Below are 16,205 nucleotides of genomic sequence, written 5' to 3' on the forward strand. Positions count from 1 at the left end.
TCCTCCCCCCTTTCTAATTTCCTTAATTTTGTGGCTAGAGTCAAAAACTTTCTATAGAACAAACTTCACGTCAGGATAGGCAACCGAAATGAATAATAAATGTATGTGTGTTATATTAAACATTGAGGGAGTAAAACTTAGGCAAGCAATAAACATTTCAGAACAACTACTAGTCGAATAAGACATGAGAGAGATGACACATTTTGGAAAAGAGATTTATTTATAGACTAATACACTTGAAACAAATAGCCAAACCGAAAACTGCAGACATTACAGGTGCCTCCCCTGCGATCAAACCAACATAAAAATGTTTATGAAACGCAGCCTGACGTGATCAGAAATCTCAACTAGCAAGCAAGTCGCAGCAATGAAGAGTTGAGTGTGTGTGTGTTCACACAAAGGGGGGGGGGGGGGGGGGATTCTGGCAGGGGGAGATTTTCAGCACAACACCGGCTCCTGTTTCACTGATTCTTGTTTGACTGCTCGCAGCGCCAACTGTTGAGTTTTTTTATTCTGAGAATTATAACCTAACAGACACTATAAAAGCTTAACCACATTTATTCTTCCCAGAGGGTCCATACGGCTGCATTCAGACAAAAACATTTTCACACAAGCACTGATATGTAACCCTTCCTCCTAGGCTGAATCTCCTCCTACACATCTGTACAAACATTGTATCTTTACTGCTAGGGGCCATACACTTCAAACTTCATCACTAATCCATGGCTCTCTCCCCTTATCAATGCCTGCCACACGTGATTGCTTCCCTGCACTCAATATTTCAATAGGATACCTGATATAATGTAAAAGTTATACATTGCCCTCTCTCCCTCAGTGACATGAATAAGTATATTTCATATTCTCAGAACCCCAACAGTAGTAACACGTGTCTTCAGTTCAGCATAATCTCGGAGAAAAAAACAGTGTGTCTGATACACACGAGCTAGGTAGCAAGTTCTCAAAGTACGAACAAATTCACTGTCCTTTAAACCAAATTCATGCAAAAACTCACACCAAACTTGAATTAACATTTCATTGCACGTTGCTAGTTAAAACAAAAGACAGGAAAAGACAGCCAGATTTTTATCTAATCAACTATATTTAAAGGATTAGGAGTGCACCCTTGTGCCGCTCCCTCTGAACTATCAGTTTCCCTGTAAAAATAAATCCATAGCAATTTCAGTACAATAAAATATAAACAATCAAAACATGACAATGTTTCTGTGTGAATTAAATTCATTCTTCAACCCATATTTTTTTTTTTTTATATATATAAAAAAAACAGTTTGAAGGAAACAAAATACACCCTAGGGAAATGTAAAATAAGTGAATTTTCCCTTTAAGCTTGGCCCTGGAAAGGTCAGAACCAGAGATGTTAGAGATATAACCATCCATCTAAGGCACTGTAGCCTTTCCTGAAAATATAGATAGTGACGCTAGAGACTGATGCTTTTGACCTCGTGCTTGTTGACAGAGCTGGCAGGAGGTAGAATAGATACAAAACAGTTAGGCAGAGAGAGTTAAAAAAAAACAATGCCCTAATTATCTCTATCCCCACAAAGAAAGGAAGAACTCCGGGGGACCATGCCCTTGTCAGTAAGTTAGTCCTACCTGTTACTTTATACTGCATAAAAAAGGATGCTTGGCTTAAGTGGCTCTCCTGTTAGCAACTAGCTTATTGACAAAGTGATGGTGAGGTTCTCTTGAATATGCCAGGGAACTGGGTACGTGCATGTCCGTGTGTCTGCCATCTGTGTCTGTTTCAGTGTGTTGGAGTCGAGGGGAAGCAGGCTCAACAACGGGCACATTATCTCAGTATCGGTACATGTGATAGGTTGAGACCCAGGAAGAGGGGAAGGCCCACTTGGGGAACCTCTGTAGCATGTCGTCTAGCTGAACAGTCCTCTGGTCCTCTCCAAAGTAATAGTGAGATGAGATGGCTACTGAGATCATCCCCTCTGGGCCCTCCTCTCTGGGAGGCTGGAGAGGGGAAATACAGACACATCAAAAAACACAATCATATATGGACAATATATAAATAAACACATAAATGTACATTGTGCCCAAATTAGTGTGAAGCTTTTGAAAATACAGTACTAGTCAAAAGTTTGGACACCTACTCATTCCAGGGTTTTTCTTTATTCTTTCTTTTTTTTTTTTTTTAACCCTTTTCTCCCCAATTTTCGTGGTATCCGATCGCTAGTAATTACTATCTTGTCTCATCGCTACAACTCCCGTACGGGCTCGGGAGAGACGAAGGTCGAATGCCATGCGTCCTCCGAAGCACAACCCAACCAAGCCGCACTGCTTCTTAACACAGCGCGCCTCCAACCCGAAAGTCAGCCGCACCAATGTGTCGGAGGAAACACCGTGCACCCGCCCCCCTCGGTTAGTGCGCACTGCGCCCGGCCCGCCACAGGAGTCGCTGGAGCACGATGAGACAAGAATATCCCTACCGGCCAAACCCTCCCCAACCCGGTCGACGCTATGTCAATTGTGCGTCGCCCCACGGACCTCCCGGTCGCGGCCGGCTGCGACAGAGTCTGGGCGCGAACCCAGAGACTCTGGTGGCGCAGCTAGCACTGCGATGCAGTGCTCTAGACCACTGCGCCACCCGGGAGGCCCGTTTCTTTATTCTTTCTACATTGTAGAATAATAGTGAATATATCAATACTATGAAATAGCACATATGGAATCATGCAGTAACCAAAAAAGTGTTAAACAAATCTAAATATATTTTAGATTCTTCAAAGCAGCCACCCTTTGCCTTGATGACAGCTTTGCACACCCTTGGCATTCTCCCAACCATCTTCATGAGGTAGTCACCTGGAATGCATTTCAGTTAACAGGTGTGCCTTGTTTATTTGTGAAATTTCTTTCCTTCTTAATGCATTTGAGCCAATCAGTGATCAGGCCTACCACTGTTGTTTCGTCAGCAAACTTAATGATGGTGTTGGAGTCGTGTTTGGCCACGCAGTTGTGGGTGAACAGGGAGTATAGGAGGGAACTAAGTACACACCCCTGAGGGGCCCAAGTGTTGATGATCAGCGTGGCAGACGTGTTGTTGCCTACCCTTACCACCTTGGGACGGTCCGTCAGGAAGTCCAGGAGCAATGGACATTAGACCGGTGGAAATCTGTCCTTTGGTCTGATGAGTCCAAGTTTGAGATTTTTGGCTCCAACCGCCGTGTCTTTGTGAGACGCAGAGTAGGTGAACGGATGATCTCTGCATGCGTGGTTCCCACCGTGAAGCATGGAGGAGGTGTGATGGTGCTTTGCTGGTGACACTGTTGTGAATTATTTAGAATTCAAGGCACACTTAACCAGCATGGCTACCACAGCATTCTACAGCGATACGCCATCTCATCTGGTTTGCGCTTAGTGGGACTATCATTTGTTTTTCAACAGGACAATGACCCTACACACCTCCAGGCTGTGTAAGGGCTATTTGACCAAGAAGGAGAGTGATGGAGTGCTGCATCAGATGACCTGGCCTCCACAATCACTCGACCTTAACCCAATTGAGATGGTTTGGGATGAGTTGGATCTCAGAGTGAACGAAAAACAGCCAACAAGTACTCAGCATATGTGGGAACACCATCAAGACTGTTGGAAAAGCATTCCAGTTGAAGCTGGTTGAGAGAATGCCAAGAGTGTGCAAAGCTGTCATCAAGGCAAAGGGTGGCTACTTTGAAGAATCTCAAATATAAAATATATTTTGTTTAACACATTTTTGGTTACTACATGATTCCATATTTGTTAGTTCATAGTTTTGATGTCTTCACTATTCTACAATGTAGACAATTGTTAAAAAATATATATTTAAAAAAATTGAATGAGTAGGTATATCAAAACTTTTGACTGGTACTGTACATTGTGCGCGAAAAAAAGCAAGGTATGAAATGAAGCGCTAACCCAGCAGGCAAAACTGGTCCAAATGATGTCATTACAATCAGATAACAGACAGTTTTGTTGTCACCAGCTTTGCCTGCTTGGAACCTTAAATCCCTAATATTCAATACCTGTATTTCGAACCAGAAGTTCCAGGCGGGGGCGTCCAGGCCATGGGTGTAGAATATGAAATACTCTCTAGCCAGGTATAACTGGGGGGTGCCGTCCCCAAACCACCAGCTAGACAGAGAGGCTCCTCGGTGGGGCATGAGGTAGAGGGACATGTGGCTGGGACCTGGAGGACACACATTCAGTTATGAAGTCACACACACAGTCTCACACACAACGCATAGGCTCAGGAGTTAATCCTGACCATATGATGTAATAAACTATGGGTTCTCGTCACACGAGGGTAGTGCCATTTTAACAAAATATTTGGAAAGAGCTGGGAGGGGTAATGGATCTTACAGAAGGTAGGAGGAGAGGATGTAGACACACGGTGCAGAGGATTAGAGGATGAAAGGGACATCTCACCTTTGACTTCAAAAGTCATCTTAACTGTTCCCCATTTTGTCTCCTCTTTAGAAAGGAGCTGAAACTCCACAGGAGACTTGGGAAAGACCTCAGGGGCTGGGAGGTACCAGTTATTCCTGAAAACAAGAAAAGTAGATTTTCTTTTTTACAGCTGTTATTTTGTTTTTTTTGCTGAACCAGTCAAAACTTGCCAGAAAGTGTTCAAGAATAAATATATGGTATATGCATGATACAGTAACATTTTAAAAACAGTTCATGTCTTTCTTTTTAAGTATACAGTACCAGTCAAAAGTTTGGACACACCGACTCATTCCAGGGTTTTTCTTTATTTGAACTATTTTCTACATTGTAGTATAATAGTGAAGACATCTAAACTATGAACTAACACATATGGAATCATGCAGTAACCAAAAAAGTGTTAAACAAATCAAAATATAGATTGAGATTCTTCAAAGTAGCCACCCTTTGCCTTGATGACAGCTTTGCACTCTTGGCATTCTCTCAACCAGCTTCATGAGGTAGTCACATGGAATGCAATTCAATTAACCTCTCTGGGATATGTGGGACGCTAGCGTACCAACTGGCCAACATCCAGTGAAAATGCAGAGCGCCAAATTCAAATAAATTACTATCAAAATTTTACTTTTGTGAAATCACACATTCAATATACCAAATTAAAGCTACACTTGTTGTGAATCCCGCAAATGTGTCAGATTTCAAAAATGCTTTACGGCGAAAGCAAACGACACTATTATCTGAGGATAGCACCCAAGCAAACAAACACAGACCATCATATTTCAACCCTCCGGGCGCGACACAAAACGCAGAAATAAAGATATAATTCATGCCTTACCTTTGGCGAGCTTCTTCTGTTGGCACTCCAATATGTCCCATTAACATCACAAATTGTCCTTTTGTTCGATTAATTCCGTCGATATATATCCAAAATGTCCATTTATTTGGCGTGTTTGATCCAGAGAAATACCGGTTCCAACTCGCGCAACGTGACTACAAAATATCTCATAAGTTACTTGTAATCTTTGTCCAAACATTTCAAACTACTTTCGTAATACAACGTTAGGTATTTTTTAACGTAAATAATCAATAAAATTTAAGACGGGATGATCTGTGTTCAATGCCGGAGGAAAACAAAGTGTAGCGAGCTTTCAGGTCACGCGCCTCTAACAAAGACTACACTTCTCTCTACCCTCATTCTGAACAGTGCTACTTCTTCATTTCTCAAAGGGAAAACCTCAACCAATTTCTAAAGACTGTTGACATCCAGTGGAAGCAATAGGAACTGCAAGAAGGTCCCTTAAATCTGGATTCCCAATGAAAACCCATTGAAAAGAGAGTAACCAAAAAATAAAAAGATCTGAATGGTTTGTCCTCGGGGTTGTGCCTGCTAAATAAGTTCTGTTATACTCACAGACATGATTCAAGCAGTTTTAGAAACATCAGAGTGTTTTCTATCCAAATCTACTAATGATATGGCTTTGCATATCTTAGCTTCTGGGCATGAGTCGCAGGCAGTTTAATTTGGGCACGCTTTTCATCCAAAATTCCAAATGCTGCCCCCTATCCTAGAGAAGTTAACAGGTGTGCCTTGTTAAAACTTAATTTGTGACATTTCTTTCCTTCTTAATGCGTTTGAGCCAATCAGGTGTTGTGACAAGGTAGGGGTGGTATACAGAAGATAGCCCTATTTGATAAAAGACCAAGTCCATATTATGGCAAGAACAGCTCAAATAAGCAAAGAGAAACGACAGTCCATCATTACTTTAAGACATGAAGGTCATTCAATCCGGAAAAGTTCAAGAACTTTGAAAGTTTCTTCAAATGCAGTTGCAAAAACCATGAAGCGCTATGATGAAACTGGCTCTCATGAGGGCCGCCACAGGAAAGGAAGACCAGAGTTACCTCTGCTGTAGAGGATTGCACCTCAGATTGTGAAGCATTTATTTGGGCTGCAGAGTTCAAGTACCAGACACATCTCAACATCAACTGTTCAGAGGAGACTACATGAATCAGGCCCTCATGGTCTAATTGCTACAAAGAAACCACTACTCAAGGACACCAATAATAAGAAGAGACTTGCTTGGGCAAAGAAGCACAAGCAATGTACATTAGACCAATGGAAATCTGTCCTTTGGTCTGATGTGTCCAAATTTGTCTTTGTGAGATGCAGAGTAGGTGAACGGATGATCTCTGCATGTGTGGTTCCCACAGTGACGCAAGGAGGTGTGGTGGTGCTTTGCTGGTGACACTGCCTGTGAATTATTTAGAATTCAAGGCACACTTAAACAGCATGGCTACCAAAGCATTCTGCAGCGATACGAAATCCCATCTGGTTTGCTCTTAGTGGAACTATCATTTGTTTTCAACAGGACAATGACCCAAAACACACCTCCAGGCTGTGTAAGGGCTATTTGACCAAGGAGAGCAATGGAGTGCTGCATCAGATGACCTGGCCTCCACAATCACCCGACCTCAACCCAATTGAGATGGTTTGGGATGAGTAGGACTGCAGAGGGAAGGAAAAGCAGCCAACAAGTGCTCAGCATATGTGGGAACTCGTTCAAGACTGTTGGAAATGCATTCGTCACGAAGCCGGTTGAGAGAATGCCAAGAGTGTACAAAGTTGTCATTAACGCAAAGATTGGCTACTTTGAAGAATCTAAAATATATTTCGATTTGTTTAAAACTTTTTTGGTTACTACATGATTCCATGTGTGTTATTTCATAGTTTTGATGTCTTCACTATTATTCTACAATGTCGAAAATAGTCAAAATAAAGAAAAACCCTTGAATGTGTCGGCCGTCATTGTAAATAAGAATTTGTTCTAAACTGACTTGCCTAGTTAAATATAGGTTAAATTTAAAAAATGAGTAGGTGTGTCCAAACTGTTGACTGGCACTGTACGTTCTACGAGGTTAAGGTTCAGTTTAGGTTTATTTGAACATCTTGGAACGTATGAGACATACATACAATGTCAAACAATATAAAACAAGTCAAAGAAAGATATGATCCGCCTAACTACATGGACAGTGCACCATCAATTCATAAGACGTAAACAAAATCCATCATGGCCAACAGAACTTTAAACAACAGAGCAGACGAGTCACGGAGATACAACAACACATCAAATGTATTGTAATTATAAAAACGTTCCATTTAATTCTGTGGGTGTGACTTACTTATCAGATCGGAACCAGGGGTAGCCACAGAAAGGCCTGTCCTCCTGACAATTGGCCATGATGGTATCATTGATCTCTGGTATGATAGGCGTGATGTGCTGCATGCCAGTGTAGTCAAAGCTGTTGATCCACAGACCTGAGTCTCTACTCTCCACCTGGCCGTCCAGACCATGGACGATACGAGTGGTGTGCTTTTGGGGAGGGGGGGGGGGGTGGGGTCCCCGCATCAGATAATCGTTTATTCAACGTGTCAACGTGGTTGCATCTGTTTCTAACTAAATAAACCATTCATGAATTTCATTCAAATAATACATTTGTTATTAACTGACTTGCCTGGATAAATAAAAGGGGAGATAAAAATCGGTCAAGGTGTGTGTGTGTGTGTGAATGTGTGTGTGTGTGTGTGTGTGTAAGCAGAAAGAGCCTCAGATGGTCTCACCTGGATGAAGACCCGTTTGGGGCGTGGACCAGAGGGGTCTGCTGTGTAGGGGAAGAACATACCACAGGATACAAGCAACAGAAACACAGTAAACACTGTTCCCAGACCTGCCAACAGCCACTTAGTAGACCTGGCCAGGTAGATAAAGTGGAGCTAGACGAGAGAAGGAAACAGAGAGAAAATGAGAGAGAGAGAGGCTTAAAAACACCTGGCATCACATTTTGCTCCTAAGAGACACTTGAAACAAGTGGAGTTTCTAATCTTTCGCTAAAGAGGTACTTGTAACTGTACTGACAAAGAAGGAGGAGAAGAAGAGTATGGTGAGGGTGACGATGGTGGCCAGGACCACATCAGCAGGGTATGTGTTGCTCCTTCCCAGGGTGGGCGTGAAGACCTCAAACACCAACCAGATCAGGAACATGAAGTGGACGTAGGGCAAAGCCAGACCCAGCTGGTAGAGCACAGAGTACTTCACCGAAGCACCTGGAGATATAGACAGGAGAGATACATTTACATGAACTAACTCTAACCCAGCTGGTAGAGCACAGAGTACTTCACCGAAGCACCTGGAGATATAGACAGGAGAGATACATTTACATGAACTAACTCTAACCCAGCTGGTAGAGCACAGAGGTATCCACAGATACACCTGGACCAAAGCAGGACAGGAGGGACATATTAACAGCCAGGATAATAACAATTCCTGCCTTTCCATTTAAAGAAACAATAATGGTTAGACACATCAATGCATCAGCTGAGCTGTGAAAATGAACTGAAAAAGACCTTCTGATTAAACATCACACTTAATAATAACAACAATGGGACCATTGAACAGTATCCAGTAGGGTTGGGTCGACATATGATTAAAATAGAATATCGTGATATTTGACATTGACGATATATCGTGAAGTGGAAGAAAGACTATACTCCGTTTGAACTTCACAAATAAAAACGGCCCTTTTATCAGTTAGGCTGCACCGATATGTTGACAACGAAGTCCAAATGAATTAACTAAGCCTCATTTTTTTTTGCCACACAAAGATTATTTAAATGAGGATGTGACTATAAAATTGTAAATCGGTACAAAAAAATTATTTGGCCGTTATTGGCGCCAAACGATCATATTGGATATTGAGACATTTGGAGTAGCACACCGCAAATATCACCCAACCCTAGTATCCAACACTAACCAGTATCCATTTATTTTCCATGAAAAGGATCTTCCTCATCGGAAAGAAATTCGAATAAAAGTTATAAATCTGTAACACAGAACCAGGTACAGTGTGGTACAATGTTTTGACCACTCAAGTCTCTTGACCTCGGAGTTTGAACTCCCTGGCGAGGAGCAGCTTGGTGGCCAGGGGGAAGGCCACCATGAGCATGGGGACGTAGGCAGAGCAGAGGCTGTTAGCTGTGAAGTAAACCAGTGCGCCACACCACAGCAGCAGGCTCACGTCAAAGTAGAGCTCCCCCACCTCCAGACGACGCGCACCCTGGAGGAGGAACAGACAGACCCACGGAGTGAGAGGGGTCAACAAGGGCATGGAAGAACCCTGGTGACATCTATAGCAGGAGAAAACCATAGAGAGACAGGTCACTAAGGGCAAACACATTATCACCACTTAACCGCTGAAATATTATTCTCCCAAAAAAGGCCCATCAATTTCAGTTCATAGCAATACAATGTTCCTTGATTCTCAGGGGTAGTTGCACCTCTTAGCTACACAAAAACAGTAACACTAGTTTTGAGCTGTGTTCTCCCTGGAGCCCAACTGTGGTCTTGCAAAGTGAACGTGTGAGAGATGGAGTGTGTCTGAACGTCAGTCTAGATAGAGTGAGAGGGATGGGAGGGACTCTCTTGCTCTTTCCCCCTGCTCTCTCAATTCAATTTAAGGGCTTTACTGGAATGGGAAACCTGCCAACATCGCCAAAGCAAGTGAAGTAGATAATAAACAAAAGTGAAATAAAGACTGTTGCTCGCGCTCTCTTTCCCCCTGCTCGCGCTCTCTTGTTTCCCCCTGCTCACGCTCTCTTTCCCCCTGCTCGCACTCTCTTGTTTCCCCCTGCTTGCACTCTCTCGTGCCATGGCAACCTCTCACTCTCTCCCAGCTCCACTTATAGATGTATGCGCTGAGCACTAACAGAGGCCTAATTCACAGGCTGTTCAGAGTTCAAAACCACTTCATTATTACTAGCCACTGTGCATGTCTGCACACTCTAAATACCCTCCTGAGAATACCTTTTACCACACACACCGAATAACGCTCTCCTCCTCTGAGGCTAGTAAATACTGCAGCATACTGCACTCATTAGGGAGACCCCGTCATGTTGCAAGGAGCAGAATGTTGTTTAAATTTACCTATTCCAGGTCACAACGCGGAGAAAATGACTTTGAAACAACGTTGATTCAACCAGTTTATGACCAGTGGGAGGAAAGCTTACTGTGGTTTCAACTTTAAGCCACTTGTGAATGTACAGGTAGACAGAATGCTCTGCTCACCCCGTACAGGAGGTTCTTGACCAGCGTGGGCCACGCACCGCACACCCACCCACACACACAGCTCACCCCATAGAGGTTCTTGGAAAGTGTGTGGAAGAGGACCATCATCCCAGTGGCAGCAGAACCGTACATAAACATGCAGGTGTAGAAGTTGTTGTACCTAAAGAGAGGACAATGGAAAATACAATATTTATGCAAAATTGACTTGACTTCTATATGTAATGACAAGATTCAACATTATTTTGAAAAAATTCTAGAATTGTCCTCCGAAGTGGGTGGTGGGGACAAGCCAATATATACATACAGAACAAATATTGATTTGATAAGTCTACTTCCATATTTCTGTTCTTGTTATACTCAATATTAATATCTCAATGTTTTTAAATAAAAGCAGAATAAACTAGAAAAGGTACATTTCCTGAAGAAAATGTGTGTTTCAAGTGGTACTACCAGAACATGGATCGTCCCATCAGTGACACCACAAAGGCTATAAAGACCACGGTCAGCAGAGTGACCAACCAGCTGAGGATGACCGCCACCGTGGCACATGCCAACTCCTTCACGTAACGACCTCCTGGCAGAGAGACCGGGACATACAGACGTCATCAGCTTTAACCTACTTCAGAAGAAAAGATCTAGACTGTAAATGGAACGACCATATGAGTTGGCTATTCCGCACTAGAAAAGACCCTGTGCCCAGGTTACATAACCAGACCAACCTGCTCTGCACTGACACTTAGACCACATTAACATCCTTCACAAACATACAACACCCATTCGAGGGCAGAGTGTCATGTGCTTACTGCTGCTGAACCTGGAACACGTCGAATCAGAACCACTGCCCTTCTGACTCGCACTCCTCCAACCTTTCCTTTCCACGGGTCCCTATCCGTTTAATACAAACGCAAACAAAGGAATGAATAAATGTCAAAATATGCTCATGATACCACTTACCCACGTTGCTGGGATGGAGGCACTTCTTCAACAGGTAGAGGAAGGTTGCTATGGCAGTCGTGTAGTTGATGATGGTGCCAACATGTTCCGGGTACGCCACCACCACCATGCCAAGCAGGTCAAAGAACACCATGTTGCCATGGGCATACTCGGACGGGTCCGCCAGCTCCTTAGACATGACCAGGTGCTTCAGTACTGCCAGGATGTTGTCACCTAGGGATACGATGAGGTAATGTATTCATTATGTATACATTTGATTTATTTATGTGAGGGCAATTTGGATAAGCAGTTTAATAAATGAACAATGGTTCAGAGGGTTTCGTCTGTTCAAATCCCATCTGGATTATACTGCCCATGTGCCCTTTAGAAGGCAACAGCCTGAATGGCTGTAGGGATTCACTAGTATAATTAGTCGAGCAATTGCTTTCAATAAAAGCATTTGCTAAGCAAACACAATGCAATATATCAATCATTAAACAAACAGCAGAGCAACGCAATATATCAATCATTAAACAGACAGAGGGATCAGTGGGAGGATGAGATACATGAATGTGTTGCATTCTATGCAAAGACAACAACACCCCTAAACAAATGGGCCAACAATACAAAGGCAGAGATACACTATATATACAAAAGTATGTGGACACCCCTTCAAATTAGTGGATTTGTCTATTTCAGCCATACCCGTTGCTGACAGGTGTATAAAATCAAGCACACAGCTATGCAATGTCCATAGACAAACATTGGCAGTAGAATGGCCTTACTGAAGAGCTCAGTGACTTTCGATGTAGCACCGTCGTTGGATGCTACCTTTCCAACAAGTCAGTTCGTCAAATTGCTTTCCTGCTAGAGCTGCCCAAGTCAACTGTAAATGATGTTATTGTGAAGTGGAAACATCTAGGAGCAACAATGGCCCAGTCGTGAAGTGGTAGGCCACACAAGCTCACAGAACGGGCCCACCGAGTGCTGAAGTGCGTAAAAATCGTCTGTCCTTGGTTGCAACACTCACTACCGAGTTCCAAACTGCCTCGGGAAGCAATGTCAGCACAAGAATTGTTAGTCGGGAGCTTCATGAAATGGGTTTCCATGGCTGAGAAGCCGCACACAAGCCTAAGATCACCAAGCGCAATGCAAAACTTCAGCTGGAGTGGTGTAAAGCTCGCCGCCATTGGACTCTGGAGCAGCAGAAACACATTCTCTGGAGTGATGAACCACGCTTCACCATCTGGCAGTCCGACGGACGAATCTGGGTTTGGCGGATGCCAGGAGAACGCTACTTGCCCGAATGCATAGTGTCAAGACTGTCCTGTGAGGACAATAATTCTAACATAAAAATGTGGGGAACGGTCAGTGAGGAGCTATTGAAAACTAATGTAATATTGCTTTTCATTTTGTGATGACATTAAAAACTCTATGGACGAAATACTGTAAGTTGGAAAGTATATCCCCTTTGTCAAGTTTCCATCCAATACGTTGCGCATATAATATGAAAAATGAAAGTATTTTTGTTAAGATATGCATGTGATTTTAGGAGGTATACGAGTATCTATCTCTTTTAAACTGTGCATAAGTAAGTAGCCACGCCCCGAGTATGGTTGGAGAGCGTGTCAGACTGATGGAACCATCCTTTTCTGAGGAGAACGCTACCGAAGTTCTACCAACACATTGACTGTAGCACTCGCTCTGACAAAACATTGGACCACTGCTACTCAACTTTTTGAAAAGCCTACAAGGCCCTCCCCCGCCCTCCCTTCGGCAAATCTGATCACGACTCCATTTTGCTCCTCCCTTCCTATAGGCAGAAACTCAAACAGGAAGTACCCGTGCTACAGACTATTCAATGTGGATCTGACCAATCGAAATCCATGCTTCAACATTATTTTGATCACGCGGACTGAGATACAAAACCTATTTCCCCTCAGGACACTGAGAAGAGTTGGCATGCGTCCTCAGATCCTCAAAAGGTTCTACAGCTGCACCATCAAGAGCATCCTGACTGGTTGCATCACTGCCTGGTATGGCAACTGCTCGGCCTTCGACCGCAAAGCACTATAGAGGGTAGTGCGAACGGCCCAGTACGTCACTGGGGACAAGTTTCCTGCCAACCAGGACATCTATACCAGGCAGTGTCAGAGGAAGGCCCTGAAAATTGTCGAACACTCCAGCCACCCTAGTCATGGACTGTTCTCTCTGCTACCACATGTCAAGCGGTACCAGAGAGCCAAGTCTAGGTCCAAGAGGCTTCTAAACAGCTTCTAGCCCCAAGCCAAAAGACTCCTGAACATCTAGCCAAAGGCTATCAAGACTATTCACATTGCGCCCCCCCCCCCCCCCCTCCCCACACCACTGCCACTCTCTGCTGTCATCTATGCATAGCCACTTTAATTAACTCTACCTACTACCTCAAATAACCGGTGCCCCCACACCCGCACATTGACTCTGTACTGGCACGCCCCTGTATATATTGTTATTTTTTACTGCTCCTCTTTAAATTACTTGTTACTTTTATCTCTTATTCATATTTTTTGAAACGGCACTGTCGGTTAGGGGCTCGTAAGTAAGCATTTCACTGTAAGGTTGTATTCGGCGCATGTGACTAATAAAATTTGATATGTTCCGGGTAGCCTCTTAGAATAACATTGATACGGTGACTGAGTTTATCTGGTAATGCATAGGAGATGTTGTACCCACTGTGACTATTAAAACCTAGATTGCATCATTCGTGCAACACTGAAAGCACAAACCACCGCATTTAAAAATTGCAAGGTGACTGGGAATATGGCCGAATACAAACAGTGTAGTTATTTCCAACGTATGACAATCAAACAGGCAAAAAAATCACTACAGAGACACAGTGGAGTCGCAATTCAACAGCTCAGACACGAGACGTATGTGGCAGGGTCTACAGACAATCACAAACAACAAAAGGAAACCGAGCCACATCGCGGACACCGACGTCTTTCTTTCGGATAAGCTAAACACCTTTTTCGTCCGCTTTGAGGATAACACAGTGCCACTGATGCGGCCAGCTACCAAGGACTGTGGCCTCTCCTTCTCCGTAGCCGATGTGAGTAAGACATTTAAGCGTGTTAACCCTGGCAAAAACAAAGGAGCTGATCGTGGATATCAGGAAACAGCAGAGGTTAGCACCCCCCAATCCACATCACCGGAACCGCAGTGGAGAAGGTGGAAAGCTTCAAGTTCCTTGGCGTACACGTCACTGGCAAACTGAAATGGTACACCCACGCAGACAGTGTGGTGAAGAAGGCGCAAAGAAGGCGCAACAGAGCCTCTTCAACTTCAGGAGGCTGAAGATATTTGGCTTGGCACCTAAAACTTTTACATAGGCCCAATTGAGAGCATCCTGTACGGCTGTATCACCGCCTGGTACGGTAACTGCCCCGCCCGCAACCACAGGACTCTCCAAAGGGTGGTGTGGTCTGCCCAACGCATCACTGGGGGCAAACTACCCAGTCACCTAAAGCACCCGATGTCACAGGAAGGCCAAAAAGTTCATCAAGGACAACAACCACCCAAGCCACTGCCTGTTCACCCCGCTATCATCCAGAAGGTGAGGTCAGTACAGGTGCATCAAAGCTGGGACAGAGTGACTGAAAAACAGCTTCTATCTCAAGGCCATCAGACTGTTAAATAGCCATCACTAGCACGTTAGAGGCTGCTGCCTATATACATAGACTTGAAATCACTGGCCACTTTAATAATGGAACACTAGTCACTTTCATAATATTTACATATTTTGCATTACTCATCTCATATGTATATACTGTGTTCTATTATACTTTATTTTAGTCTATGCCACTCCGACATTGCTCGACCAAATATTGATATATTCTTAATTCCATTCCTTTACTTTAGATTGTGTGTATTGTTGTGAAATTGTTAGATATTACTTGTTAGATATTAGTGCACTGTTGGAGCTAGAAACACAAGCATTTCGCTACACCCGCAATAACATCTGCCAAACGTGTATGTAACCAATGAAATTTGATTTGAGTTGTGCCATATGGAAGAATATTTTTGTTTCTACTGGGAAATTCCAAGCATCTTACGAATCTTAACCCATACCTCTTGGGAATGTCGTAGGATTGGGCTAGCCTCTTCAGTTTTGCGGCCTCTGAATATTTTTTCCGTGATAAGGTCTCAATAGGTCTAAACGTGGCCGTGATAGACCTCTCAATCTGAGTCCATCCCAAATGGAAATCACAATTGCCCCAATGTCTGGCCAATTTGGCTACGTCATATGATATGTTATATAGTTCTACATTGGATAATGCTAGTCCTCCTCTATCCCTTGGAGCATATAACTTGTTCACATTTATTCTGGGGGTTTTCCCTTCCCAAAGGTAATCCTTAATCATTTGATTGTATTGCTTAAATAGTAAGGAAGAAATGGTCACAGGCAGCATCATAGACACATCATTGAACTGTGGTGCCACACCTATTTTAACAGTATTTATTTTGCCCTATAAAGTAAGATTAAGCAACCTCCATTTATCAAGATTATTATTTATTTTTTGTAGTAGTGGCATCATTAATTTGCATGATATTCTGTAGTTCGTTGCTCAGTCTTATACCTAGGTATTTCATCCCTGATGGCATCCATTTGAATGGAAATTAAGCAATTGCAACAGGAGGATAACATTTGGATACACGCATAGCCTCTGACTT

The 16,205-nt window shown here is 43.3% G+C and overlaps 1 protein-coding gene across 1 annotated transcript in view; it reads right to left on the bottom strand.

Moving 5' to 3' along the window:
• Positions 1-201: 201 nt before the first annotated feature.
• Positions 202-16,205, bottom strand: part of LOC129818863 (endoplasmic reticulum metallopeptidase 1-like) — a 47,155-nt gene continuing 31,151 nt past the window's right edge. The window contains exons 8-17 of the mRNA XM_055875147.1: positions 11,517-11,729; positions 11,013-11,136; positions 10,629-10,722; positions 9,381-9,555; positions 8,358-8,545; positions 8,063-8,215; positions 7,624-7,814; positions 4,426-4,541; positions 4,023-4,186; positions 202-1,980 (exon numbers count right to left, since the gene is read on the bottom strand). Of these exons, the coding sequence (XP_055731122.1) occupies positions 1,813-1,980; positions 4,023-4,186; positions 4,426-4,541; positions 7,624-7,814; positions 8,063-8,215; positions 8,358-8,545; positions 9,381-9,555; positions 10,629-10,722; positions 11,013-11,136; positions 11,517-11,729 (1,586 nt within the window). The 3' untranslated portion in view covers positions 202-1,812. The remainder of the gene's footprint in view (positions 1,981-4,022; positions 4,187-4,425; positions 4,542-7,623; positions 7,815-8,062; positions 8,216-8,357; positions 8,546-9,380; positions 9,556-10,628; positions 10,723-11,012; positions 11,137-11,516; positions 11,730-16,205) is intronic.

This window comes from Salvelinus fontinalis, chromosome 21, assembly GCF_029448725.1.
Source record: "Salvelinus fontinalis isolate EN_2023a chromosome 21, ASM2944872v1, whole genome shotgun sequence".
Lineage (NCBI taxonomy): Eukaryota > Metazoa > Chordata > Actinopteri > Salmoniformes > Salmonidae > Salvelinus > Salvelinus fontinalis.